The 27492-nt window shown below is 41.3% G+C and overlaps 1 protein-coding gene and 1 pseudogene across 1 annotated transcript; both read right to left on the bottom strand.

The window, feature by feature from the left end:
- Positions 1-2499: 2499 nt before the first annotated feature.
- Positions 2500-2949, bottom strand: LOC126065465 (60S ribosomal protein L32-like; annotated as a pseudogene).
- A 19784-nt stretch (positions 2950-22733) lies between these two features.
- Positions 22734-23656, bottom strand: DEFB136 (defensin beta 136). The gene is made up of 2 exons (XM_049865488.1): positions 23599-23656; positions 22734-22918 (listed from the first exon to the last, which is right to left on the bottom strand). The coding sequence occupies exons 1-2, from the start codon at positions 23654-23656 to the stop codon at positions 22734-22736; spliced, it is 243 nt and encodes an 80-aa protein (XP_049721445.1).
- Positions 23657-27492: the final 3836 nt, after the last annotated feature.

Raw genomic sequence — 27492 nt, 5'->3', positions numbered from 1 at the left:
ACACAGCAAAAACAGGTCCAGAACCCAGAGCAGCTAAAGCAAGAGCCTCATACTTTCAAAGGGGTGCCTTGGGATGTTGATCCCCTCCTCCTTGGGCTGGTCCTGGGACAGCTGGAGCTCTAACCAGTTGCCTCCTGCTGCTAGGAGCTTCCTGGGGGAACTGGGAGCAGAGTTCCATGAGGGCAAGGTGGTGGTCCTAGGGGAGCAGGTTTTTCCCCACCCTGTGAATCTGCAGAGGGAAGCGTGATGGCCCAGATTCAGTGCTCTTGCTCTGTGTGCATGTGTACAGCACAGTGGGAGAGGCACTCAAACCCAAGAGTCCTACTGCAGAGCTCATCTTCCATTACAGGCACATGGCCCATGGAGCTGCTGGGGGAAGTTGTGCTGCTGGTGGTCAAGGACCATGCTCTTCTGCCCAGGTGTGGCTGGTAGAGGAGAGGGCGGTAGAGCAAGGCTTTAGGTGGGGGAGTCCCGGCAGGGTGAAACTCTAGATAGTGGCTCTGGATTTGCCTTCATATTTTCCAGCTGCTTTTGTTCAGTTGCAGCTGATGTGCCCTTCAAGTGACATCCTAGCTAGTTGAGGGCAACTATTCTCAAATTAGAGTTTCATCATTATTTTGAAATGCTTTATATGGCCTCAAACTTGATTCTCATTATTCTAAACTATTTGAACATTGTATTTGCCAATGAAAGACGAGGAAGAGCTGTTGATTCTTTGTATGTAATTTTGATTGTTGCAAACTTACGAGGGACTGTAAAAATGGTTTAAGTTGATTTTTATTACTTACTCTTGTGAATAGAGTTTCTTATAGTTGGCTACTATTAAAAATTTGAGGTGCTCACCATTAAATTCTATTAGGAGTTGGCTATGGTTGTTTGAAGTATAAAAAGGAATATGAAAACCTTATGTTCAGAAGTAACATCAAGGTTTTTATTAAAAAATTTAGAAGATATTAATTGAAAGTTTTACTCCAACTCCTGAAGATTCAATATTTATTACCTTTCCTAATTACATTCCTAGTTTGTGCTTAAGTACTCAATGTTTTGAATTTTTGTGCAGCAATTTTTGATTTCAGGTAGTCTATTATTTTTATATGGCTTTTGCTGCTTTCAGGTAGAAAGATTACGAAATAGTTTTTCTATGTTTTCTTCTAGTACCATTATGAATTCTTCTTTTCATCTTTAAATCTTTGATCCATTTAGAATTTATCCTAGCATATCGCATAAAGTATGGGTCCAACTTTATATTTTTTCCAGGTGGCTTTCCGGTTTTCCTGACACTGTTCATTGAATACTCCTTGATTTAGATGGCCTCTTTTTCATTTCTAAATGCCCATTCATATTTGACTCTATGTCTTGACTTTAGTGATCTATCTAGTCAAATGGCATTATCACACTGTTTTAATTATTAAGACTGAATAACATGTTGAACTTCTGTAAGGGCTACTTGTCATTACTCTTTATCTTCAGAATTTTTAATAATATTTCTTACTTTTAAATATTTTCATATGATCTTTAGAGTTAGCTTGTCTGATTCTAAATGTTTTCTATGCTGTTAATGGGATCACATTCAAATCTATAGGTTGATTTAGGGATAGTTGATGTTTATCATATTGAACTTTCTTATCTAAGAACATAGTAAACCCATTTGTTCAAGTTTTGAAGTTATTTTCTTGTAGGTATTTGCACATTCTTTGTTAAATTTACTTGTATGCATTTTATTTTTTGTTTGCAGTGGTATACAGGGTCTTTTCTCTCATTATATCTTCTAACTGGTTGTTGTTCGTATTGGCCAAATCAAACCCACTGCTGTCGAATGGATTCCAACTCATAGCAACCCCATAGGGTTTCCAAGGCTGTAAATATTTATGCCACATCTTTTTCCCACCGAGCTGCTGGTGGTTTCGAACCACTGACCTTTTGGTTAGCAGTCGAGTGCTTTAACCACTGTGCAACCAGGGCTCCTTATTTGTGTTGGCAAACCTTATAAAAAATAAAGATAAATAACTATCTGGCTGTATTGTTTTAGGATTAGAAATAATATATAAGAAAGCACTTACCACATGTCTTGGAACATGTCTCTTCTAACCTCTTGTCAAATAGATTCTGAGTGTAGGCCTTACGTGTTGCTATCAATTTTTATTATCAATGAGTAGATTCAGATTCACTTAACAGCTATTGAACTTGTATGGTGTGCTAGCATTGTGCTAAGCACATCGACTTCATTTTGGTTTGTAATGCAATTATTATTTTTTCCTTTACAGATGAGTAACTGAAGTTTGGAGGAGTCCTTGAGTGGTGCAGTTAAATGCTCAACTAGTGGAAAGGTTGTGGTGTGATCCCATCCAGAAGCACCTCAGAAGACAAGCCCAGTGATTTGCTTCTGAAAGGTCACACCCTTGAAAACCCTAAGGAGTAGTTTTACTCTGTACGTATGGGGTCGCTATGAGTCGAAATTGGCTCGATGGCAACTAACAACAACTACTGAAGTTTGGAAGGCTAAGTAAATGCCTTTCTTTTCTTTCTTTTTTTGAGTTTTTATGGTTTTATTTAGCACAAATAAAATTTGCAAACAAGCTGTCAACCTGCCATTGGGATTGGTGACTCTGGTGGCCAGATGGGCTGTTCTTTCCACGATGGCTTTGTAGTTCTTGGAGAATATATTGTGAGAAATCTCAGCACAGTAAGGTTTGTTGCGCATCATCAGCACTTTCAGCTCCTTGACATTGTGGACCAGCAACCTAAGGAAGCCACTGGGTCCCACGTGCTTTGTTTTCTTGTTGTTCCCATAACCAATGCTGGGCATCAAGACCTGGCTCTTAAATCTTCTCCGCACCCTGTTGTCAATACCTCTGGGCTTGCAACAGTTAGGCTTAATTTTGACATAATGGTCTAATTGGTCCTCTTTTTGACAGTTTTTGGCTTCATCAGAGGTCTGAGGTCAGCCATGATTATAGTAGGAGACAGCTGTGACTTCTGTAGGCAGCTTTGAGGAAGAGAGAGGAAGTGCCTTTCTTAATATCACTTAGTGACAGCAATGGGCCAGAGCCCAGGTACACTGCATCTAAGTCTGTAACATCTTTCAATGCTGTACTCACTGACTCTGCTTCATATTTGCTTTTCCCTGTTTTGCTTTCCAAGTTTGTTTCTTTCCTTTTATATACACTTTTAGGTACAATTCAAGAAAACACACTCCAATTGATGTGCCTTATTACCTTATTTTTGTTAGTGATTTCCATTTTTTAAATAGTCAAAATAGATTTCCTTCACACAACTGGCATAAATATGCTCCCTCCCTCCCCACCCCAGTCACATCAACATAAAATTTCCTCTCTCTAGCTTTTTTTAGCCTCTACTGTCTGATAGATTTGTATCCAAGCTGACCCTTTTCCAGCTTTCTAAATGTCCCAAAATTTGTTAAAATATGCCTTTATAAGTGGAAAGTGGAACAAGTGGTAGTCTTGGCCCTGGGAAGACACACAGAATGGGAAACCAAGGACAAGGGAAGAGTGTGCAATTTTGTTGCCTCCCAGGGTTTCCCAGGGTGGGGAAAATAGGCAGGCTGCTCCCCCTTGTGGCGGAAATAGGAACTATAACAACTAGCCGTTTCAGCCCCAGGGATTTGGACTTCCCTCTTCCTTTCATTCTTACCTGTAAAAACTGTTTTATGTAGGGGAGGAAATCCTTGACAAGTGAGGGAGAGCTCGAACCTAGAGCTTCCAAAGACTCTCAGAGGCTTTTCAATGACTTGAGTCCCTTTTGGACTTTCATCTAACTTCATTTAATTGTGGCCCGATTTCTTTCTAGTCCTACGTAAATTTGCATGTGCCGATTTTCCAAAATAGGCAATGTCAACATGATTTTTAAATTTTTTAATTGTGGCCCACCATTTTGCAGGCTGCTTTCCTTAAATACATGTGGTATAGGGTATGAACCTCTGCGGTGCCTCTCAGAAGACCTGGAATTTAGTCTGATTTCTGGCTTCGCTAGTAATATGATCTTGGGCAAACCTTTTCCCATCTCAACCTCAGTTTTCTCATCTGCAGAGGTGATCCCTAAGGGTCTTTCCAGATCCAGGCATGTGTGTGTTTATGTGTGTGCGTATTTGCTGATGAGGGATCTGCCTTGGGCGGCAGGTTTTCTTGGCTGCTGCCTCACTGGCCTACTTGGGGCTGCTTTCCTTAGGTCAGACCCAGCAGTGGTAGGAGTGTCCCCTTGGTATAGCCCCACTCAGCTCTGTGTCCTGTTTCAAACCCCCCCTCCCCCATTAGGAGATTCACTGCTGTTCTTGAATTATTTTGTGCCCTCTGACTCCCACTTGCTATGTGGTTAAGGCCACTGCTTTAACTTCTCTCTATATTTATTTCTGTAAGTGGCCATGTTCTGTAAATGCAAGTTAGAGAACATTCCGGAGAGTGGGCGGTATTGTGCAGAAAGCGTAGCACAGAAGGACTCTGCCTTTATTAATATTTCATTTTTTTTATTGATTGCCAATTTTGTGCTCAGCTTTGTGTTGGTCTTCGGGACCTCAAAGGAAAGGATTATTAAGTAGGACTTTAGAAAAGATGTAGACTCTGAGCAGAAGCGCTAAGGCTGCAGGAAGGTAGAAAAAAGGGCCACAAATTCACCAGCTGCTCCTTGGAATCTCTATGCAGTTCTACTGTGTCCTATAGGGTTGCTATGAGTTGGAATCCACTCTGACGGCAAGGGGTTTGGTTTTTGATTTGTGCCACTTGGTGGTAGCAAAGAGTCATAATCCATAAGGGATGTTTTATGCAGCGCCCACAAAAGAAGCAGGCGCTGGGTTTGGGCTGGTGAGAATATTTAAACTGGTGGCACAGTGGTAAAGAGCTCAGCTGCTAACCAAGAAGTCAGCAGTTCAAATCCACCAGCCACCCCTTGGAAACCCTGTGGGGCAGTTTTACTCTGTTTTTTTTTTTTTTTTTTAATAGGGTCACTCTGTGTCAGAATTGACTTGATGGCAATAGGTTTGGTTTTTTGGTTTATATGGTAGTTTATGGTAATTTATTTATTTTTGTGGTTATTTTAAAATAGTCCTGGATTAGTTTTGCTTTGTCTTTTTTTTCACTTTCCTTGTTTTATTTTATTTTTTAAAATAATTTTTATTGTGCTTTAAGTGAAAATTTACAAATCAAGTCAGTCTCTCACACAAAAAAACCCATATACACCTTGCTACACACTTCCAATTACTCTCCCCCCAATTAGCGCTTCTGCTCAGCGTCTACATCTTTTCTCCCTCCACTCTCTCTTTTCATGTCTTTTCCGCAAGCTTCTAAACCCCTCCCCCCTCTCATCTCCCCTCCAGGCAGGAGATGCCAACATAGTCTCAAGTGTCCACCTGATCCAAGAAGCTCACTCCTCACCAGCATCCCTCTCCATCCCATTGTCCAGTGCAATCCATGTCTGAAGAGTTGGCTTCAGGAATGGTTCCTGTCCTGGGGCAACAGAAGGTTTGGGGGCCATGACCACCATGGTCCTTCCAGTCTCAGTCAGACCATCAAGTCTGGTCTTATGAGAATTTAGGGTCTGCATCCCACTGCTCTCCTGCTCCCTCAGGGGTTCTCTGTTGTGTTCCCTGTCAGGGCAGTCATCGGTTGTAGCCGGGCACCATCTAGCTCTTCTGGTCTCAGGATGATGTAGTCGCTGGTTCATGCAGCCCTTTCTGTCTCTTGGGCTCATAATTACCTTATGTCCTTGGTGTTCTTCATTCTCCTTTGATCAAACTGGTGCATCTTAGATGGCTGCTTGCTAGCGTTTAAGACCCCAGATGCCACTCTTCAAAGTGGGATGCAGAATGTTTTCTTAATAGATTTTTTTATGCCAATTGACTTAGATGTCCCCTGAAACCATGGTCCCCAGACCCCTGCCCCTGCTACGCTGGCCTTCGAAGCATTCAGTTTATTCAGGAAACTTCTTTGCTTTTGGTTTAGTCCAATGGTGCTGACCTCCCCTGTACTGTGTGCTGTCTTTCACTTCACCTAAAGTAGTTCTTATCGACTATCTAATTAGTGAATACCCCTCTCCCACCCTCCCTCCCTCCACCCTCTCGTAACCACAAACAAGTGTATTCTTCTCAGTTTAAACTATTTCTCAAGTTCTTATAATAGTGGTCTTATACAATATTTGTCCTTTTGCAACTGACTAATTTCACTAAGCATAATGCCTTCCAGATTCCTCTATGTTATGAAATGTTTCACAGATTCCTCACTGCTCTTTATCGATGCGTAGTATTTCATTGTGTGAAAATACCGTAATTTATTTATCCATTCATCCATTGATGGGCACCTTGGTTGCTTCCATCTTTTTGCTATTGTAAACAGTGCTGCAATGAACATGGGTGTGCATATATCTGTTTGTGTAAAGGCTCTTATTTCTCTAGGATATATTGCAAGAAGTGGGATTGCTGGATAGTATGGTAGTTCTATTTCTAGCTTTTTAAGGAAGCGCCAAATCAATTTCCAAAGTGGTTGTACCATTTGACATTCCCACCAGCAGTGTAGAAGTGTTCTAATCTCTCCACAGCCTCTCCAACATTTATTATTTTGTGTTTTTTGGATTAATGCCAGCCTTGTTGGAGTGGGATGAAATCTCATTGTAGTTTTGATCTGCATTTCTCTAATGGCTAATGATCGTGAACATTTCCTCATACTGTTAGCTACCCGAATGTCTTCTTTATTGAAGTGTCTATTCATATCTTTTGCTCATTTTTTAATTGGGTCATTTGTCTTTTTGCAGTTGAGTTTTGCAGTATCATGTAGATTTTAGAGATCAGGCACTGATCAGAAATGTCATAGCTAAAAACTTTTTCCCAGTCTGTAGGTAGTCTTTTTACTCTTTTGCTGAAGTCTTTGGATGAGCATAGGTGTTTGATTTTTAGGAGCTCCCAGTTATCGAGTTTTTCTTCTACCTTCTTTACAATGTTTTGTATACTGTTTATGCCATGTATTAGGGCTCCTAACATTGTCCCTATTTTTTCGTCCATGATCTTTATCGTTTTAGATTTTATATTTAGGTCTTCTATCCATTTTGAGTTAGTTTTTGTGCATGGAGTGAGGTATGGGTCTTGTTTCATTTTTTTGCAGATGGATATCCAGTTATGCCAGCACCATTTGTTAAAAAGACTGTCTTTTCTCCATTTAACTGTTTTGGGGCCTTTGTCAAATATCAACTGCTCGTATGTGGATGGATTTATGTCTGGATTCTCAATTCTATTCCATTGATCCATGTATCTGTTGTTGTACCAGTACCAGGCTGTTTTGACTACTGTGGTGGTATAAAAAAATGTGGTGGTATAATAGGTTCTAAAATCAGTTAAAGTAAAGTCTCCCACTTTGTTCTTCTTTTTCAGTAATGCCTTATTTATTCGGGGCCTCTTTCCCTTCCATATGAAACTGGTGATTTGTTTCTCCATCTCATTAAAGAATGTCCTTGGGATTTGGATCAGAATTGCATTAAATGTACAGGTTGCTTTTGGTAGAATAGACATTTTTATAATGTTAAGTCTTCCTATCCATGAGTAAGGTACGTTCTTCCATTTATGTAAGTCTCTTTTGGTTTCTTGCAGAAGTGTACTGTAGTTTTCTTTGTCTTTTACATCTCTGGTAAGATTTATTCCTAAGTATTTTATCTTCTTGGGGGCTACTGCAGATGGCATTGATTTGGTGATTTCCTCTTCGATGTTTGTTTTGTTGGTGTAGAGGAATCCAACTGATTTTTGTATGTTTATCTTGTATCCCGATACTCTGCTGAACTCTTCTATTAGTTTCAGTAGTTTTCTGGAGGATTCCTTAGGGTTTTCCGTGTATAAGATCATGTCATCTGCAAATAGAGTTACTTTAACTTCTTCCTTGCCAGTCTGGATGCCCTTTCTTTATCTAGCCCATTTGCTCTGGCTAGGACTTCCAGCACAATGTTGAATAAGAGTGGTGATAAAGGGCATCCTTGTCTGGTTCCCGATCTCAGTGGGAATGTTTTCAGGCTCTCTCCATTTAGGGTGATGTTGGCTGTTGGCTTTGTATAAATGCCCTATATTATGTTGAGCAATTTTCCTTCTATTCCTATTTTGCTGAGAGTTTTTATCATGAATGAGTGTTGAACTTTGTCAAATGCCTTTTCTGCAGCAATTGATAAAATCATGTGATTCTTCTCTTTTGTTTTCTTTATGTGGTGGATTACATTAATTGTTTTTCTAATGTTGGACCATCCCTGCATACCTGGCATGAATCCCACTTGGTCATGGTGAATTATTTTTTTGATATCTTGTTGAATCCCATTGGCTAGAACTTTGTTGAGGACTTTTGCATCTACATTCGTGAGGGATATAGGTCTGTAATTTTCTTTTCTTGTGGTGTCTTTACCTGGTTTTGGTGTCAGGGATATGGTGGCTTCATAGAATGAGTTTGGTAGTATTCCGTCCTTTTCTGTGCTCTGAAATACCTTTAGTAGTAGTGGTGTTAACTCTTCTCTGAAAGTTTGGCAGAACTCTGCAGTGAAGCCGTCCGGACCAGGGCTTTTTTTTTTGTTGGGAGTTTTTTGATTACCTTTTCAATCTCTTCTTTTGCTGTGGGTCTATTTAGTTGTTCTACCTCTGTTTGTGTGAGTTTAGTTAGGTAGTGTGTTTCTAGGAATTCATCCATTTCTTCTAGGTTTTCAAATTTGAGCATAGTTTTTCATAATAATCTGATATGATTCTTTTCATTTCAGTTGGGTCTGTTGTAATATCTCCCATCTCATTTCTTATTCGGGTTATTTGCTTCCTTTCCTGTTTTTCTTTTGTCAGTTTGGCCAATGGTTTATCAATTTTGTTAGTTTTTCAAAAAATCAGCTTTTGGTCTTGTTAATTCTTTCAATTGTTTTTCTCTTTTCTATTTCATTTAGTTCAGCTCTAATTTTTATTATTTGTTTTCTTCTGGTGCCTGTGGGTTTCTTTTGTTGCTCTCTTTCTATTTGTTCAAGTTGTAGGGATAGTTCTTTGATTTTGGCCCTTTCTTCTTTTTGGATGTGTGCATTTATTGATATAAATTGGCCTCTGAGCACTGCTTTTGCTGTGTCCCAAAGGTTCTGATACGAAGTGTTTTCATTCTCATTGGATTCTATGAATTTCTTTATTCCATCCTGAATGTCTTCTATAATCCAGTCTTTTTTGAGCAGGGTATTGTTCTGTTTCCAAGTGTTTGATTTCTTTTCCCTGCTTTTCCTGTTGTTGATTTCCACTTTTATGGCCTTATGGTCAGAGAAGATGCTTTGTAATATTTCAATGTTTTGGATTCTGCTGAGGCTTGCTTTATGACCTAATATGTGGTCTATTGTAGAGAATGTTCCATGTGCACTAGAAAGAAAGTATAGATGGTAGCTGTTGGGTTGCTTTGTCTTTTTTATGTTGTTGTTGTCTTGTTTGCTACAATAGTTTTGAAAATTTTTTGGCTAGAGAATAAAATGTTGTTTTTTTTGATTCTTGGGGTCTTAAAGTTTTGCCTCATTGCTTCTATGAAAAGAACCAAGAAAGACCCAGCCTAGAAGACAAAGGATGTCCCCCCTCTTTTGGCAAATACCTTACCCCTCTCTATTTTCCCTTTCAAAGTGACACAGATGAGAGAAATACTTCCTGAGGCATAAAGTATTGTTTAATTTGAGCAGGCATATTTGTTTTGATGGTCATTTGCTTTGTGACAATTTGATTTCATGTTATCAAATACTCTAAGGGTAGATTAATTTATTTTAATAAGAATAAAAAATTTAAAGTTGCCAGATGAGGCTACCTTTCACTTTAACAATTCATAGACCACCACTTGTAAGCATCAAACTGATCACTGATATGTGCAGCATATTTGACTTAATTGGTTTTGTGTAATTTTCAAGTTTAGTAGTGTTTCATCTCATATTAACCTTTTATAATACAAAAAAAAGGCTTTATCAAAATTAAGAGACTCTATAAAAAATTTTTTTTATGAACAAATTACTGTGCTCTGGTGGCTCAAACAGTTAAGCGCTCCACTGGTAACTGAAAGGTTGGCTGTTTGAACCCACCCAGCAGCTCTGAAGGAGAAAGACCTGGCGATCTGCTTTTGTAAAAATTATAGTCAAGAAAACCCTATGGTGGGGTCTTAAATGCTTGTGAGCAGTCATTTAAAATACTCCACTGGTCTCACCCCATCTGGAGCAAAGGAGAATAAAGAAAATCAAAGACACAAAGGAAAGATTAGTCCAAAGGACTAATGGACCACAGCTACCTCAGCCTCCACCAGACTGAGTCCAGCACAACTAGATAGTGCTTGGCTACCACCAATGATAGCTGAGACAGGGATTGCAATAGAGGGTCCCAGACAGACCTGGAGAAAAATGTAGAACAAAATTCTAACTCACAAAAAAGGATCAGACTTACTGGTCTGACAGAGACTGGAGAAACCCCAAGACTATGGCCCCCAGACACACTTACAGCTCAGTAATGAAGTCATTCCTGAGGTTCACCCTTCAGCCAAAGATTCCAAAAAGACATACCCATAAAATAAAACGAGACTAAATGGGCACAACAGTCCAGGGGCAAGGGTGAGAAGGCAGGAGGCAACAGGAAAGCTGGCAATGGGGAACCAACGGTTGACAAAGGGTGAGTGTTGACATGTCGTGGGATTGGCAACCAATGTCACAAAACAATATGTGTATTAATTGTTTAATGAGAAACTAATTTGCTCTGTAAACCTTCATCTAAAGTACAATAATAAAAAACAAAACAAACCCTATGGGGTTGTTTTACTCCGTCACATGGGGTCTCTATGAGTGAGAACTAACTCGAAGGTACCCAACAACAACAATAACATGAACAAATTTGGGCCCAATTTGCCTCAGTTCATTGGCTCCAGAAGTGATATTCCTGGCTCCCTAGGTTTTGACTTAGATAAAATATGTTTTATAAGAAATATAATATTTATTACTGTTTATCAACAAGGTGGAAACCCTGGTGGCATAGTGGTTAAGTGCTAAGGCTGCTAACCAAAGGGTCAGCAGTTCAAGTCTGCCAGGTGCTCCTTACAAACTCTATGGGGCAGTTCTACTCTGTCCTACAGGATAACTATGAATCGGAATTGACTCGATGGCACTGAGTTTGGTTTTTTTTTGGTTTTTTGATCAACAAGGTGGTACATTTAGGACATCTGTGTTCTTAACACTGGGCCTCTTGTCGGAATTATGCTATAATCTCTTAACAGGTCAGTCTGTGTTTACTATTCACCCCTTACAATATATTGTCAACAAAAAAGCCAGAGTGATCCTTTAAAGACATGTCAGATCATGTTGCTTTGTAACTGGTCCCCATCAGAGTAAAAGCCAAACTCCTGACCATGTGTTGCACAGTAGAACTGCTCCATAGGGTTTTCTTTAAATCTTTACAGAAATAGATCACCAGGCCTTTCTTCTGTGGTGCCACTGGGTGGGTTTGAACCACCAACCTTTAGGTTAGTAGTCAAGGGCAAGCCATTTGTGCCACACAGGGTCAAAGGTTGGCAGGAAAGCACAAATCTAACAAAAAAAATTCAGACTGGAATAAGTGTAAGGGTGTGTCCTTAGATTAAAAAGAAAAAAATAAATGCCATAAGTATCTATTTTGGGAGGATAAAGAGTAATTATAGCATCTGAGAAAAAGAGTTAGTGGCTTTTGTAGACGGAAAATTCATATTATTAATCAATGATGTGATTCTCACAAAATGAATTTGATTTCAGGCTACTGTAATGGAATTTTGGAATCTGCAACCGGCGAGATGAGGATCCTGCTTTCTGTGTGCTGGACAAGAAGGCCTGTGATATTATGCTCAGGACACTATGCTTTAACACAACTTAGAGTACAGCAGAAAAGAGGAAAACCCTCAATGAGATGGATTGACAAAGTGGCTGCAACAATGATTTTAAGGATGGCTCAGGACCGGGCAGCGTTTCGTTCTGTTGGACATGGGGTGCTATGGGTCGGAACCAACTCAACTGCATCTGACAACAACAACAGAGTACAGCAGGGAAGGACCTCTGGTGGTGCAGTGGTTAATAGCTTGGCTGCTAACTGAAAAGTCAGTGATTTGAACCCAACAGCCCCTCCACAGGAGAAAAGACCTGACGCTCTGCTCCTGTAAAGATTTCAACCTTGGAAACCTTATGGGGCAATTCTACTGTGTCCTGTAGGGTTGCTATGGGTCAGAATTAACTCCAGGACACACAGTAATAAGAACAAGAGACCAGAGACTGTGTATCTAGGGTGATGGTGTATCAAAGTGAGGTCAGTGGGACTGTGGAAGTGGTCTTCCCCTCTCACCCCCAGGGTATTTTATCACTGACATTGTTTAGATACTGGCATGTGGTGATAATATAAAGTACACTGAATTTTAGTTGATCTTATGATTGTTTTTAAATTCTCTTCAGACAACGTACCCCCTTATTGCCTGCCCACAGAGCAGACTGCTCCTTCTTCCCCTCTCCCCTCTACAGGACACTGGCCCAGGGGCACTGTATGTACCTGTGGAGCCTCCAAGCTAGTCATGAACTAGTGCTGTCTAGACTGTCTTCAGGCTGTTTTTAAGACATTGTCCTCAACTGGGAGAACCATGGCACATCCAGTCCTACTTCTTCATTTTGCAGAGAGTTGAAGTGATGTGCCCAGGGTGATGGAGATGGTCAGTGGGTGGGTGGGGGAAAACACAGCTTCCAGGCTCTCAGGCCAGAGATTTGCTTGTGAGTCATGTGGCTTCCTTGAAGGAGGGGTGCATTCATGGCTCAAGGAGACATGCCATCTATGGGATTCATCTCCCCAGCATCATCTCCCCAGTAGCTGGACCACAAAGCTCTCCTCTCCAGTGATCCGTAACTCTAGGGGTAGAGTGCAAATCTGCGTCTAGGGGGGTTCTGGAAGCACTGGACCTCGATCCATTGCTGTGGTGCAGTGAGAACACTTCACAAGAATCAGGAGGCAACAGGTTAGTTCCAACATTAACAGTAGCAACAACAATAATAATGATTACTACTTATTGAGTACTTGCTGTTGTTAGTCACCATTGAGTTGGCTCCTACTCATGGCTACTCCACGTACAACAGAATGAAATGTTGCTCCATCTTGTGCCATCTTCATGATCATTGGTATGCTCTGGTCCATTTCTGTGGCCACTGTGTATTTTGAGTACCTTCCAACCTACGGGGCTCATGTTCCAGCACTATGTCAGACAATATTGTGTTGTGATCCATAGGGTTTTCATTGGCTAAATTTTCAGAAGTAGATCACCAGGCCTTTCTTCCTAGTCTATCTTAGTCTGGAAGCTCCACTGAAACCTGCTCACTGTGGGTGACTCAGAAGTTATTTGAAGTCCCAGTGGCCTATATCCCAGCCTCATAGCAACATGCAAACCACCACAGTATAACAAACTGACAGATGATGGTGGATTGAGTGCTTACTTATTGGTTAATACTTACTGAGTTCTTACTATATATACAAGCTCCATGTTAGGCATTTTTTAGCTCACTCAAGCCTCCCAACAATCCTATGTAGTGATTTCTCTTATTATGCTCATTTTAAGGAAGATCAAATTGAGGCTGAGAGAGATTAACTAACTTGTCAAGTTCACTCAACTAACGAGTGGTTCAGGAAGGGCTGGGATTTAAATCCAGGCTATATGACCCCAAGGCCCTCTTTTTTTTTTTTTATAATTTTTATTGTGCTTTAAGTGAAAGTTTACAAATCAAGTCAGTCTGTCACGTATAAGCTTATATGCACCTTACTACATACTCCCATTTACTCTCCCCCTAATGAGTCAGCCCGCTCCCTCCTTCCAGTCTCTCCTTCTGTGACCATTTTGCCAGTTTCTAACCCTCTCTACCCTCCCATGTCCCCTTCAGACAGGAGATGCCAACACAGTCTCAAGTGTCCACCTGATACAAGTAGCTCACTCTTCATCAGCATCTCTCTCCAACCCATCATCCAGTCCCTTCCATGTCTGATGAGTTGTCTTCGGGAATGGTTCCTGTCCTGGCCAAGGCCCTCTTTTAACTAATATGCAGGTTGTCCTTGGTCCTGGATGGCATCACAGGCCTCTGTTCCCCCAAGCCAGTCATCCAGGGGTCACTAGGAGCTCTGTGAGTTCCTTGCTCCATGAACTGCTGCCACTGCCTCTAATGCATCCTGTCACCAAACATTTCTTAAGTCCCACATCATGTGTTCTGCAGTCACAGATAGGGCATCAGCTATGCAAAGATGGGGGAGAAGCAAACTTTGTCCTTAGAGAACTCACCACGGGCTGGAGAAGAAAGGCAAGGTATGACAATGATATCCCAGAAGATCAGCTCTAGGGCAAGACATTCCCTTTAGCTAACCTGGGGCCATCAGAACCCAGTATTTATTAATAATTACTTTCTTTGTATTCTCCAAAGATTCTGCTTTACCTTAGAGAGGATGGGCCAAGAGAGGAAGGAGAATCTTCATTCCTGGAACGAGAAGGCTTTAAGCACTCACCTGAGCAGGCCTTCATTTATAGATGTGAAGGGGAAACAAGATGTTCTCCTTCAGTTAAGGCTTGTAGGATTGAATTATTTTCCATCTTCCTTTGAAGGACATGGAGAGCAAAGTAAAATGACTTTGGTTGAAATTAATCTCTTGCTCTTTTTCAGAATGACCAAGGCTTTTAAACTTGTAGCAGGAAATTACACAACTGAGAGGAATTTTGTGTTCCTCTAATTCCATACAGAATGGAGCAAGGAGGAAGAAAACCACAGGCGTGCTCAGACAATCTTAGGTGGATCTCCTGAGGGGCTCTTCATGGTCCTCAGGATTTGAAGTAAAATTAACCCAGCAAATAGAACTTCAGAAAGTTGATTTGACTAGTTTCCCCCAAAGCAATTAGGTTGTAGTGATCAACGTCCCAAGATATTTGCTTGCAAAGTCAGAAAGCTAATTTATTTCTTGTGTGTGGGGGGTCTATAAAGAATATTGCTCAGTGGCAGGAGGCCAATTGTAGATGGCAGGGCCTTGTGAATACAGATGGAGAATAAAAGAGGATTTGGATATTCTCCAAGGGATGTTCTGTCAAATCTAATAAATGCCATTCTCCAATCAAGGGAAGTTTTGGTTTATAGAACCAGCAATGCTATTGGATAGTCCTTGGAACACCAGGAAATTCATACTCTTGCTTGCCTTTCTCCAGGCTTATCAAGGGCCATCAAAATATTGTTCATACCTGTCAGGACTCTAGGGGTAGCAGGCTAAGCATAAAAGGGTCAGGGGAAGGGGAAGCCCCTTCAGAGGTAGCCCAAAGACCAATTTTTTATCCCTCTGGAATGATCTATGGAGTCCCTGGGTGGTACAAGTGGTACCAAAATTTGGTTGTTCAATCTACCCAGAGATGCCTATGAAGAAAGGCCTGTCAATCTACTTCCAAAAGATCACAGCCTTTGAAAACCCTATGGCAGCTCTACTCTGCACATATGTGGTTGCCATGAGTCAGGATCCACTGAATGGCAACTGGTTTGGTTTGTTTTAGTTTTGGTAATGACCTAACCCCAGGTCAGTCAATGGAAGGGTCAGGTTTTTTTTTTTTTTAACTTCTCTTTCTTCTCTTATCTAGCCTGCAAGCCTGAGGAGAATTAAGGTACGAGCTTATGGGGAAATTCAAGCAGAAGCTGGAAATTGCCTGCCCTGGATACTGTGAAAGGAATTTTTTGGACTCAGTTTAAACTGTAAGATCCTTTCAAAATTCCAGTCTATGGGTTTAAGTGTCTGTACCTTGCGATCTTATTTGAGAGGTCCCAATTCATGTTTTTAAAATCTGATCCCACTTTCTGAAACTTCAGGTTAGCCCTTCCACTTCTAGGGTTAGCAGGGGCCTGGGAGAGCCCAAGTGCTTCATTTTACAGACCATGAGACAGCGATAGAGTGGCTATACCAGTCATTGGAAATCCTGGTGGTGTAGTGGTTAAATGCTATGGCTGCTAACCAGGAGGTCAGCAGTTCAAATCTACCAGGTGTTCCTGGAAACTCTATGGGGAAGTTCTACTCTGTCCTACAAGGTTGCTATGAGTCAGAATCGACTCAACAGCAACAGGTGTGTGTGTGTGTGTGTGTGTGTGTGTGTGTACACCAGCCATTTACTAGTGGTGTGGTCTTGGGAAAATTTCTAAACTACTCTGAGAGTTATCTTCTACACTTGCACTTTAGGCCTTGAAATATTTTAGAATATCAGGGCTTTTACTTCAAATTTTGAGAATATAACTGGAAGGGCCAGGGATCCTTGTGAACGCTGAAGTTCATAATCAATTCCTCCTTGTATTCCCCACTGGCACTGGATCTGGTCTGAGTTTAGAGGTCATGACTCACAGGAGCCTGAGATCTGAAAGAGTCAAATCGCTGCTACTTTGGCATGTGGCTGTCGGCATTGCCTGCTGATTTCTAGGGGTAGTGCTACTTATGAAATGTGCTGCATTTGGGGGTGGTTGTTTTTGGAGGGAGTCCCTGGCTAGTGTAAATGGTTAACAGCTTCATGGCTAACCGAAAGGTTGGAGGTTCAAGTCAACCCAGAGGCACCTTGGAAGAAAGGTCTGGCGATCTACTGTGGGTAAAGAACAGAGAACACTAACTTGTTCTTAGAAAGACACCACAGATTCAACCAACCATTGAAAACACCATGAAGCACAGTTCTACTCTGACACACATGGAGTTACCATCAATTGGAATCAACTCCATGGCAACTGGTTGCTGGTTAATTTTTGGAGGGAGGGTAAGGAACTGCCACCCCTACCAGCTCTGTGATGGTGCAATTGCTGTTGTCCTTAGAAGTCTTAGATCTTACAGATGCCTGGGCTGTGTAAGATGAGCTTTAATTTCTTGTTATTTGAAGGAAAAAACACTTCTCCTCCCCAAACCAAACCACTAACAGATATAGAAGACACTATTGTTTGAACACATTGATTTAAAACTACTTCATGTTTTATGGAGTCAAAACCTCTCTGCTGGTGACTTGTGGAGAAGACCTAAGCAATGGAGGCTGCCGCTGAGCTTTGTAGGTGTCAGACCACACCTGGACCTGTAAAGTTTATGCCTAGCAGACCTAGGTAGAACTCATTTCTGCACTCTGTGGTAACTCTGGAGGGGAAAGGAAGCAGGGAAGCCTCTGTCCTGCTGTGGCTGACTGTACTTTCCAACAGGCCAGGCTTGAACTTTGGGGTCTGCTTGTGGCCCACCAGCCATGTGACATTCAGTTCAGTCTTCTGGGATGTTTGGTCATGCACCCAGCATTATTGTGGAGATGTGTGGCTCCCTGCCAAAGGCTTGTCTGGGGAAACTTAGGAGGCTTCTGCTCTTATGCTGGAATTCTGAGCATCCAAGAGTAGGGAGTAGCTAGCTTTGTAATAGACTTCTTTCTTTCTCAGAGCCGGACACAATCTCAGTGATGGCTGACATCAAAATGATCTCAGGAGAGACAACATGGCCCTGTTCTGTTGTGCAGAGTTCTGGTTCCATGATCTGATTGTTCCTACCAGTTCCCAGACCCATCACATGGCCTTCTTAGAAGGACATGAGTCGTTGGATTGAAGGTCCACACTACTTTTGTATGACCCTATCTTTACTGTGGGTAAAAAAGACAGAACACTAATAGGTTCCTAGAAGGATACCATAGATATAATGCTTAATGCAAGAATGTTCCCTATCTTCTCTCCTCTCCTCTCTGACCTCCACTCACCCATCCCACTAAGACCACTTTTTGTCAGCCTGGATTTTGGTGGTTTTGAGATGCAAAATTGGAATTGGGTGGTAAGAAAAGATGGGAAGAGTCGGGAAGGTTAAGTTAAGCTGGGAATGATAGCCAAGAGAAAGGTCTCTGTTGGTTGGCCTGAGGAAAGGAGTCTAAAATTTTAGGTACAAAGTCTGAGCTACTTTTGCATATGTTAACATTGAAAGGTGGAAAAACTGATTTTGGCCAGAGTTGCTATGGCTCAAGCTCTTTAGTGCAATTTGAGAGACATGGAGTTGGATTCCTCTGTGAGTATTATTTGGCAGTTGATTGCACTCTTTTTAAATATGTGACTTGTGTAGAGACTGGGCTAAGTGGGAGCTCAGAATTGGTGGATGTGACGCTTTCTGCTTTCTTTCCATTTGGCTGACTGTTCCAATGGACTAATTTTCCTATAATTTTCTTGATGCTTCCACTCAAAGCAGACCAGATTTGCAATGTACCCCACATCTCACCTCCACCTTGAACTCAGAATCCACTTCCCCATGAACAATTATAATATCTGTCAGATTGTGTTGTAACTTTTTTTGGTTTGGTTTGCTCTTCAAATGCTCTCCGATCATCTTGAATTTAGTGACCACCTTATATTTCTTTGGATGTGCTCCAATGGGAGTCTGGGGAATGCCCAGTAGCCAGAAAAATGTTAGTGTTCACAGAAAAGATTGGTTCATTTGAAAATCTTCTCCTGGGCTTGGAACTCCTCATTGTGTATAAGACGATGTGGATAAAGAAGATACCCTGCGTCCCAAGAGGAAATGAAACTTGCTTATTTATAGCCTGTGCTAGGTTGAATAGTGTCCCCTCAAAATTCAGGTCTACCCAAAACCTTAGATTATGACCTTATTGAGAAGTAGGGTCTTTGTAGATGTAATTAGTTAAGATGAAGTCATACTGAATAGGGTTGGCCTTAAATCCAATGACTTGTGTCCTTATAAGAAGGTCATGTGAAGACACAGAGATACACAAAAACAGGGAAGAAGGTAACGTGAAGATGGAGGCAGAGATTGGAGCGATGCTCCTTCAATTCAAGAAATGCTAAGAATTGCTGGCAGCCACAAGAAGCTAAGAAGAGACAAAAAAAGGATTCTTCCCTAGATCATGGCCCTGTTGACACCTTGATTTGGGACTTCTTGGGTCCAGAACTGTGAGAGAATAAAATTTTGCTGTTTTAAGCCACCCAATTTGTGGTAATATGTTATGGTAGACCTTGAAAACTAATACATAGCCAAAGCCTTAAACCTCAAAGTTTGTGTCTGGGGGTGGTAATCTGAGTCTGATTCTGTCCCTGAGATCTGCTTTCCCTTTGTATGTGTGGATGACTCTTCTGATTCCTACTGTCACCACTGTCTGGCTTCATAGTTCGCTGTTTGTCATTAATACTTTTCCCCAAAGGCAGAAATAATCCTTCCTTTTCCGTCCTGGAACCTAGCTAACACAAAGCCAGAACATCTAAGCCAGATGACACGGAGCCAAGCATATTACATACCATTGTCTCATAGATTCTGTATTTAATCCTAATATGAATGTATGATATCAGTAAGAGTTTTCAATATCATTCAGATTTCCTGGTTTCAAATAACAGACATCAATTTGGATATTTTAAGCCTCATAAAGCTTTTTTTTTTTTTTTTTGAAGCTTGGAATGTGGTCATAAACCAAGGGATCTTAGAAGTGCCATGTTGCCTGAAGTGTCATGGTCCTGAAACATTCTGCTTCACTGGATGACTAGGTTCTCCAATGGCACCCATGTAGTGGTGTCATTCTCTCAAGTCAAATTTCTTGGGAGAGATGTGTGATAAGCCTAACTCATGGACTTTCCCCATGGCTGCTCTGGGATATGGCGAGCAAGGACTGGCCTCTTTGGCTCCCTCAGAGGGAGTGGCCACTACCTTTAAGGTTACACCCAATGGAACCACAAGCTGAATATCAATATATGATGGCTTTTATGTGTGGTAATTTAGTACTTTTATTTGCTTTGTTTTTCTTATTTTGATTTACTTGGATCTACAATCAACACCTATGGACACAGCAGTCAAAAAATCAAATGACTTATTGCATTGGGCAAATCTGCTGCAAAAAACCTCTTTGAAGTGTTAAAAAGCAAAGATATTGCTTTGAGGACTAAGGTGTGCCTGTCCCAAGCCATGGTATTTTCAATCACCTCATATGCATGCGAAAGCTGGATAACGAATAAGAAAGACTGAAAAATTGATGCCTTTGAATTATGGTGTTGGCGAAGAATATTGAATACACCGTGGACTGCCAAAGGGACAAATAAACCTGTCTTACAAGAAGTACACTCAGAATGCTCCTTAGAAGTGAGGATGGCAAGACTTCATCTCACATAGTTTGGACATGCTATCAGGAGGGACCAGAAGGACATGTTGTCAGAAGGACATCATGCTTGGTAGAGGGTCAGTGAAAAAGAGGAAGATAATCAATGAGAGGGACTGACACAGTGGCTGCAACAATAGGCTCAAACACAGCAATGATTGTGAGGATGGAGCAGGACCAGACAGTGTGTCATTTTGTTGTACCTATGTACAACAGGGTCGCTATGAGTTGAAACTAACTTGATGGCACCTAACAACATTTGTTTTGTATATGGGTTGTCAGCAAAAATAATTTTGGATGGCTGAGCTGTGCTGAAGAAAGTCAAAGATAGTGTCATGTGTCTATGCCCCATTTTAAAATTTAGACCAGCACCTCACCTAAGGCCAATGCAATCAGTAAGGAAAGAGTAGTGATTTTTAGCCTTTTTTGGGTTGTGGACCCTTGGGAGAATCTGATTAAAGATTTTCCTCCAGAAACACTCTCATGCATAGGCATACACAGGCATATCCATTTTGAGGACCCACTTAAGGCCATCCATGGACTCATTGGAGTACATAAACTCCAGTTAAGAGCTCCTTTTAATGGGGAAAGTGAATCTCAGTCATTGAGTCAGAACCACAAGCCTCAGCCTTCTTCTTCTCCTTGAAAGTTTTCTTACAGTGCTAATTTTAATGATTCTGCTTTCTATTTTTCTGGAGAAAGTGCCAGTTTTCTTGGATGGGGAGCATGAGGTAGAGACACAGGAGTCAAGCATGTGTTTTACTTACAACTTGAGGGTAGCTAACTAGTGTGTTTATCTGTTTTCTTTCTGGCTCTTTCCTTTCATTCTCCCTCCTTAAGAAATAAATATGGGGAGCCTGAACGGAGGAGACTAAGTTAGTCTGTCTTGAAAGACTAGCGTGTCCTGGAGTACACTGAGATTCATAGTAGTCCTGATGGTCATCTTTAATACTGGCAAAATATAAAGAATCCATTTTGTTTCCTCTATTTTTTAGTGCTCCAGGAAAAACTACAAAACATATTAACTCCTTCCCTGACCCCTTCCCTCCTTCACTGATCCAGAACACTCAGATAGGCTTTCATCATGTAAAGTTCTGCCTTTCCTTCTTTTTCTCTTTTGCCCTGCCAATTCAGAAGGTGCTCCAAAGCTGACCTTTCTCAGGTTGATGGTGATAATGTAATTGGTACAATGGTTCCAGTGCCTAATGGGGGATTTTAATCCCAATGAGAGAATTATTAATTAAGATGAATTCCCCAACTTGGAATATGGGGAGGAAGACTTCTGCCTATGTGTTAATCCTAGAGGAAAATCATGAGTTAGGAAGGATGGTGACAGCCAGGGAAATAAACAGCTAAGTTTAGTTAGTAATGTAGTGTTATTGTTCTCTGAGAAAGAATAAACTAGGAAAGGCACGCTTCAGGCTTTTCCCACTCTTATCAGAGTGAATTCCCATAGCATCTTCATTGTCAATTTCTGCATTAGGGTAGATTAGGCTGTAGTAACAAACAGACCCAAACATGTAGTGGCTCAACAAAATAGTTTACTTATTTTTTTTCACTTAATATCCAGGGAGGTCCCAGGTTAGTGGGGGATATGTACTCCACACAGTGATTCAGGAACCCAGGCTGGGTAGTTCTGCCATCGTCAACTTTTGGCATCCAAAGTTTGATTGTGGAGGAGCACACCTGGGATATTTTTGTGGACCAGGCCTGGAATCCATCACTTCTTCTCACACTCCACTGGAAAGAACTAAATGACATGTCTATACCTAACACCATCCTTTCCACTAGTAGTTGAGTGCTTAACCCTTTGCACCTCCCAGGGACTCCATAGCTTAACACTAAAGACATTGGATCAAGACTGCCTGGTTTCAAACCCAATACTAGCTAAGTTTTATGAGCTATGTGACCTTGAAAAAGTTTCTCAATCTGAAAAATAGGGGAAATAATAGATTTGTTGTGAGGATTAAATTATTTAATTTATTTAAACCACTTTAAGAGTGGCTGGCACATGGTAAGCTATTGTTATTCTGCTCACAATGCACTACACCCTCTGGCCTGTGGACTTGAATCAGTTGAATTTGAGGTTGAAATAGGAATCAGTGGTTGAAGACAGGAGCCCAGTAGCACAGTGGTTAAGTGCTATGGCTGTTAACCAAAAGGTCAACAGTTTGAATCCACCAGCTTCTCCTTAGAAACCCTATGGGGCGGTTCTACTCTGTCCTATATGGTAGCTATGAGTTGGAATTGACTGAATGGCAATGGGCTTTTTTTTTTTTTTTTTTTGGAAGATGGGAGGGCAGAAAAAAGAATAAGTGATGCATTTCACCACAGCGCTCCCTTTCCAAAATACTTATGGAGTTTTGTCAGTAAATTAGTTAGAATCTGGCTATTCACTACCTAAGGGGAAAAAAGAATCAAACTCGTTGCCATCAAGTCGATTCCAACTCATAGCGACCCTATAGGACAGAGTAGAATTGTCCCATAGGGTTTCCAAGGAGCAGCTGGTGGATTTGAATTGCTGACCTTTTGGTTAGCAGCCGAGCTCTTAACCACTGTGCTACCAGGACTGAGCTCTCAGACCCTCACAAACAGATTGAAAATTGTCCTTTTAGCCATTCACATATCCTTTTAATTGGCCCACCACATTTCATTGACATGGGGGGGGATATTTTCTGTCTTTTTCACACAACAAGATAATACATTGTGACAGAATGCAACCCATTTCCAACCAGGTTTGCAACCGAAGAAACATAAGCCCTTACGTGTAGTACAAGCGCGAAATTCTACTCCATCATTTCCAAATAAACCATTCCCTGAAAGGAAAAAATAAAAACAAACAAAAACAAAACAAAACAAAAAAACATGGAAAAGAAAAATCAGTATTCAACAGCCTGGGAGAAATCCTAGCTCTGGCCTTTCTCCCTGGTGGATGACTTGTTATTTTATGGCTTATCTTCTGTGCCTCAACCTCTCATCTCCTATCTCATCACAGTGAAGGTGATTGAGTCTAAGTTTAATCAGAGGAACCCGAAGTAATTTGAATGGCTGAATAGTAATATGTGTATCATAAAGTTGGCTCCCCTTTCTCAAGCTTTGCCAGGGAATTCAGACCTTCAAGATGTAGCAGCAGATGAGCAAGAAAGGGGCAGAAGACTTCTCACCTACGGCCCATCCCTAGCCTGCTGGTCCATCTCATATTGGTGTCTCCTTCACTGAACTTGTACTCACAGGGCTTGGAGTCCATGGGTGGTGCAGAGGGTTAAATGCTCAACCACTAGCCGAAAGGTTGGAGCTTCAAACACACCCAGAAGCTCCTCAGAAGACAGACCTGGATATCTGTTTCTGAAAGGCCACAGCCTTGAAAACCCTATGGAGTAGTTCTATTCTGCACACATAGGGTCATCATGAGTCTGAATTAACTCTATGACAACTGACAACAACAGTCCTTGGGGGACTAACATTTTCCTGTTCGGACCTATGTCTTCCATCTTACCTGAAGGAAAAGAGATCATCAGGAGGAAGAGTGCTAATCCAGAAAGACAGAGCTTCATCACTGAGGAAGACACAGAGTCTGGAACTTTCTGGGGATGGTTGTCAGGGAGGCTCCTTTATAGAGCTGCACTAAGATGGGTGGGGCCTAGACAATGGCTTCACTGTGCCTGGAAGGGCAGATAGTGGAGATCACAGGGTTAGAGGAAGAAGAGTCTCTGGGTGTCAATCAATTCTATCTCCTTTTCTACAAACCATGGGAGATGAAGGGACTTGGCCAAGGCTAAAAATGTGCCATTGGCAGAACAGGACTAAAGACCAAGCATCCTCATTTGGAGGCCTGAACACTTTCTTCTATAACTTCAAATGTATTTTATATATAAAAATGGCTGAAAAAGAGTCTGCTGTGTTTTTCCTTTCCTTCGGAGGTCCACTGAGAGAACAGGAGCACAGAGACTACGTTATAAAACACAGGCTTAATTCAAGGCTGGAAACTTTTCAATAGGTTATAAGCAAGAACTTCTTGAAACATTCCAAGAAACAAAGGGATTCAAGGTGTCAACTGTTTGCCTGACCAAGAGTAGATAAGTGCTCAGAAGTAGTTGAGAAGGGATAGCTTCCTCTTCCAGGGGCCAACTTATTCACTGTGGCTGAAGGCAGATGTTGCCGGGAATGGTTTATCCAGAAAAGTTCACCGATTGGCTTTGTTTTTCAAATGGCTGATGCAAAAAGTGGGCCAGAGTTTGAGACTTTGAGGGCTGTGGGAGAGGTTCTGTGTTAGGAAGGGGTGGGTGGTAACTGGCCCCTGGTCTCAGGAGAAGAGCCAGGTCAGTGCTGATTCAAGGTTGGATGCCCCGGTGTCATTAGTGGAGCTGAACGATGCTTCCCTGGGGGCCTACAGGGAGACAGTTCTTGGGAAGGGTCATTAGGCCTGTCCCCCTTGGGGTAGTGGTGGAGGACTGAGGGTGGAGAAGACACTAACTTTGGTTTTACCCTGACCCTTGAGGCAGGCTTTTACCCAAATGGTCCATGACCAACAGATCCTGAGGCTGTAATGGGGCAGTAGAACATAGTTTTGGTGGTTACACCCTGCTTTACAGTCATGCACTCTTGAATAAATTATTTAGAATCTCTAGCCTTAGCTTCTTCTTCTGAAAAACTGGATTGTAAGAGGATTGTTTGAGGATAAAATGAGATAAAGCACTAATCCTGGCATATATTAAATAGCTGTTATTATTATTAAATTGCATCGTTATAGCTGTTTTTTTCTCTTTTACAGCTCCTCTCCAAATGCCTTCTTAGTGAATGTAAAATATTGGTGGGAGAGTTTTATTCTGCATTCCAACAATGTTTCAACTGCTATGGGTTGGAATGGGGGTGAAGCAGAGATGATGGGATATTAGATATTATTCAGGGTTAGGTCAAGTCTGAAGATTTCCATAAATGACTCAATGGAAGGTTCCCAGGAAACTCTGCATTGGACATGTGATTCACGTCCATAGAGCTCAGACCTTATCCTGACCACCTGTTACTGTCAATGTGACATGGGGCTCAATGGGGTCACCTCATTCTTTTGGAGTTGGAGACATCAAGGCTCAGAGAGAAAAATGAGCTTGCACAAAGAAAGAAGCAAGCTCTGGACTGTGCTGGGTCCAGTATTCGGGCCTCTTGATTCTGAGTCCAAAACTCTCTCCATATATTTTAAGTTGTTCCATCATGTATTGGGAATATGGGAAGTATGCACTTAATATTTTCTAAATGAGTTGGAGCCCCTTCTTGTACATAATTCTAGGAAGGCAAATCTAAAATGTGGTTGGAGGTCAGTATGCGTTCAGGACAGATCAGTTCCTTTCCACCCATGTATGTCCTTGTTGGTGACCCACTGACCCATCTTCTTAGCAGGAATTTCTCTTAACTGTGCTGAATGTTCCCAATACTTGCTGAGGTTTTATTGGGAAAAGCTGCACAGAAACAAAAACTGCTTCATGTTCTTCCCTTTAGTGTTGCTCTGTTGTTGCTCTCTTCCTTTATCTTTAGTTTCCTAGAATTCTTATGCTCTTTTAATTATGTGTAACTTCAAGAAAAAACATTCAATACAAATGATCTACTATGCTAGTGAATCACCTTGTTGAAGGAGAATCCCCCTTTTTGTCTTTTTTTTTCTTTTTTGTGCTTTAGGTGAAACTTTACAGCTCAAGTTAATTTCTCATTCAAAAATCTATACACAGATTGATTTGTGACATTGGTTACAATCCCTACAATGTGACAACATGCTCCCCTTTCCACCCCGGCTTCCCTGTGTCCATTCATCCAGTTTCTGTCCCTTCCTGCCTTTGTATCTTGCTTTTGGACAAGAGTTGCCCATTTTGTCTGGTATATTTGACTGAACTAAGAAGCACAAACTTGCTTGCTGAAAGTGAAAAGGACTTGAAGTACTTAATGATGAAGATCAAAGACCACAACCTTCAGTATGGATTATACCTCAACATAAAGAAAACAAAAATCCTCACAACTGGACCAATAAGCAACATCATGATAAATGGAGAAAAGATAGACATTGTCAAGGATTTCATTTTACTTGGATCCACAGTCAAGGCCCATGGAAGTAGCAGTCGAGAAATCAAACCATGCATTGCACTGAGCAAATCTGCTGCAAAAGATCTCTTTAAAGTGTTAAAAAGCAAAGATGACACTTTAAGGACTAAGATGTGCTTGGCCAAGCTGTGGTGTTTTCAATCGCCTCATATATATGTGAAAGCTGGACAATGAATAAAGAAGGCTGAAAAGAATTGATGCCTTTGAATTATGGTGTTGGTGAAGAATATTGAATATACCTGGGACTGCCAGAGAAACAAACAAATCTGTCTTGGAAGAAGTACGGCCAGAATGCTCCTTAAAAACAAGGATGACAAGACTTCATCTCACGTACTTTGAACACGTTATCAGGAGTCGCTAGTGAAGGAGATCATGCTTTGTAAGGAGAGGGTCAGTGAAAAAGAGGAAGGCCCTCAAAGAGATGGATTGACACAGTAGCTGCAACAATGGGCTCAAGCACAACGACGATTGTGGGGATGGCACTGGACCAGGCAGTGTTTCATTCTGTTGTACATAGGGTTGCCACGAGTCAGAACTGACTCCACGGCACCTAACAACAACAACAAGAACACATTCCTCACATGTGTTATTTACATCCACTAGTCTGATAGTTTCTCGAGTGCATTGAATTTATCTTTTGTTTTTTTCATGTGCGATTGTGCCTGGCTTTTATTTCACTTTTAAAATTAAATCAGTAATAAAATCTAAAACTTAATACACATAAAGAAAAATCAAAACATTGTATATATAGCTTAATGGTTCTTTTTTTGAACACTATTGTTGTTTAGGTGAAAGTTCCCCCATGTGTCTGTCAGTTTGTCTTACTGTGGGGGCCTGTGTGTTGCTCTGATGCTGGAAGCTATGCCACCAGTATTCAAATACCAGAAGGGTCACCCTGCTCAGGTTTCAAATGAGCTTCTAGACTAAGACAGACTAGGAAGAAGGGAACGGTGGTCTACTGCTGAAAAGAATTAACCAGTGAAAAGCTTATGAATAGCAGCAGAACATTGTCTGATATAGTGCCAGATGATGAACCCCCCAGGTTGGAAGGCACTGAAAAGATGCCTGGGAAAGAACTGCCTCCATAAAGTAGAGTTGACCTTAAAAATGTGGATGGAGTCAAGCTTTTGGGACTTTCATTTGCTGATGTGGCATGACTCAAAATGAGAAAAAACAGCTGCAAGCATCCATTAATAACTGGAATGTGGAATGTATGAAGTATGAATCTAGGAAAATTGGAAATTGTCAAAAATGAAATGGAATGCATAAACTTCAATATCCTAGGCAATAGGGAGCTGAAATG

The sequence above is a fragment of the Elephas maximus genome, chromosome 22 (genome assembly GCF_024166365.1).
Source record: "Elephas maximus indicus isolate mEleMax1 chromosome 22, mEleMax1 primary haplotype, whole genome shotgun sequence".
Classification (NCBI taxonomy): Eukaryota; Metazoa; Chordata; class Mammalia; order Proboscidea; family Elephantidae; genus Elephas; species Elephas maximus.
The sequence above is the reverse complement of the archived record's forward strand: the minus strand, read 5'-3'. Positions and strand labels throughout refer to the sequence as shown.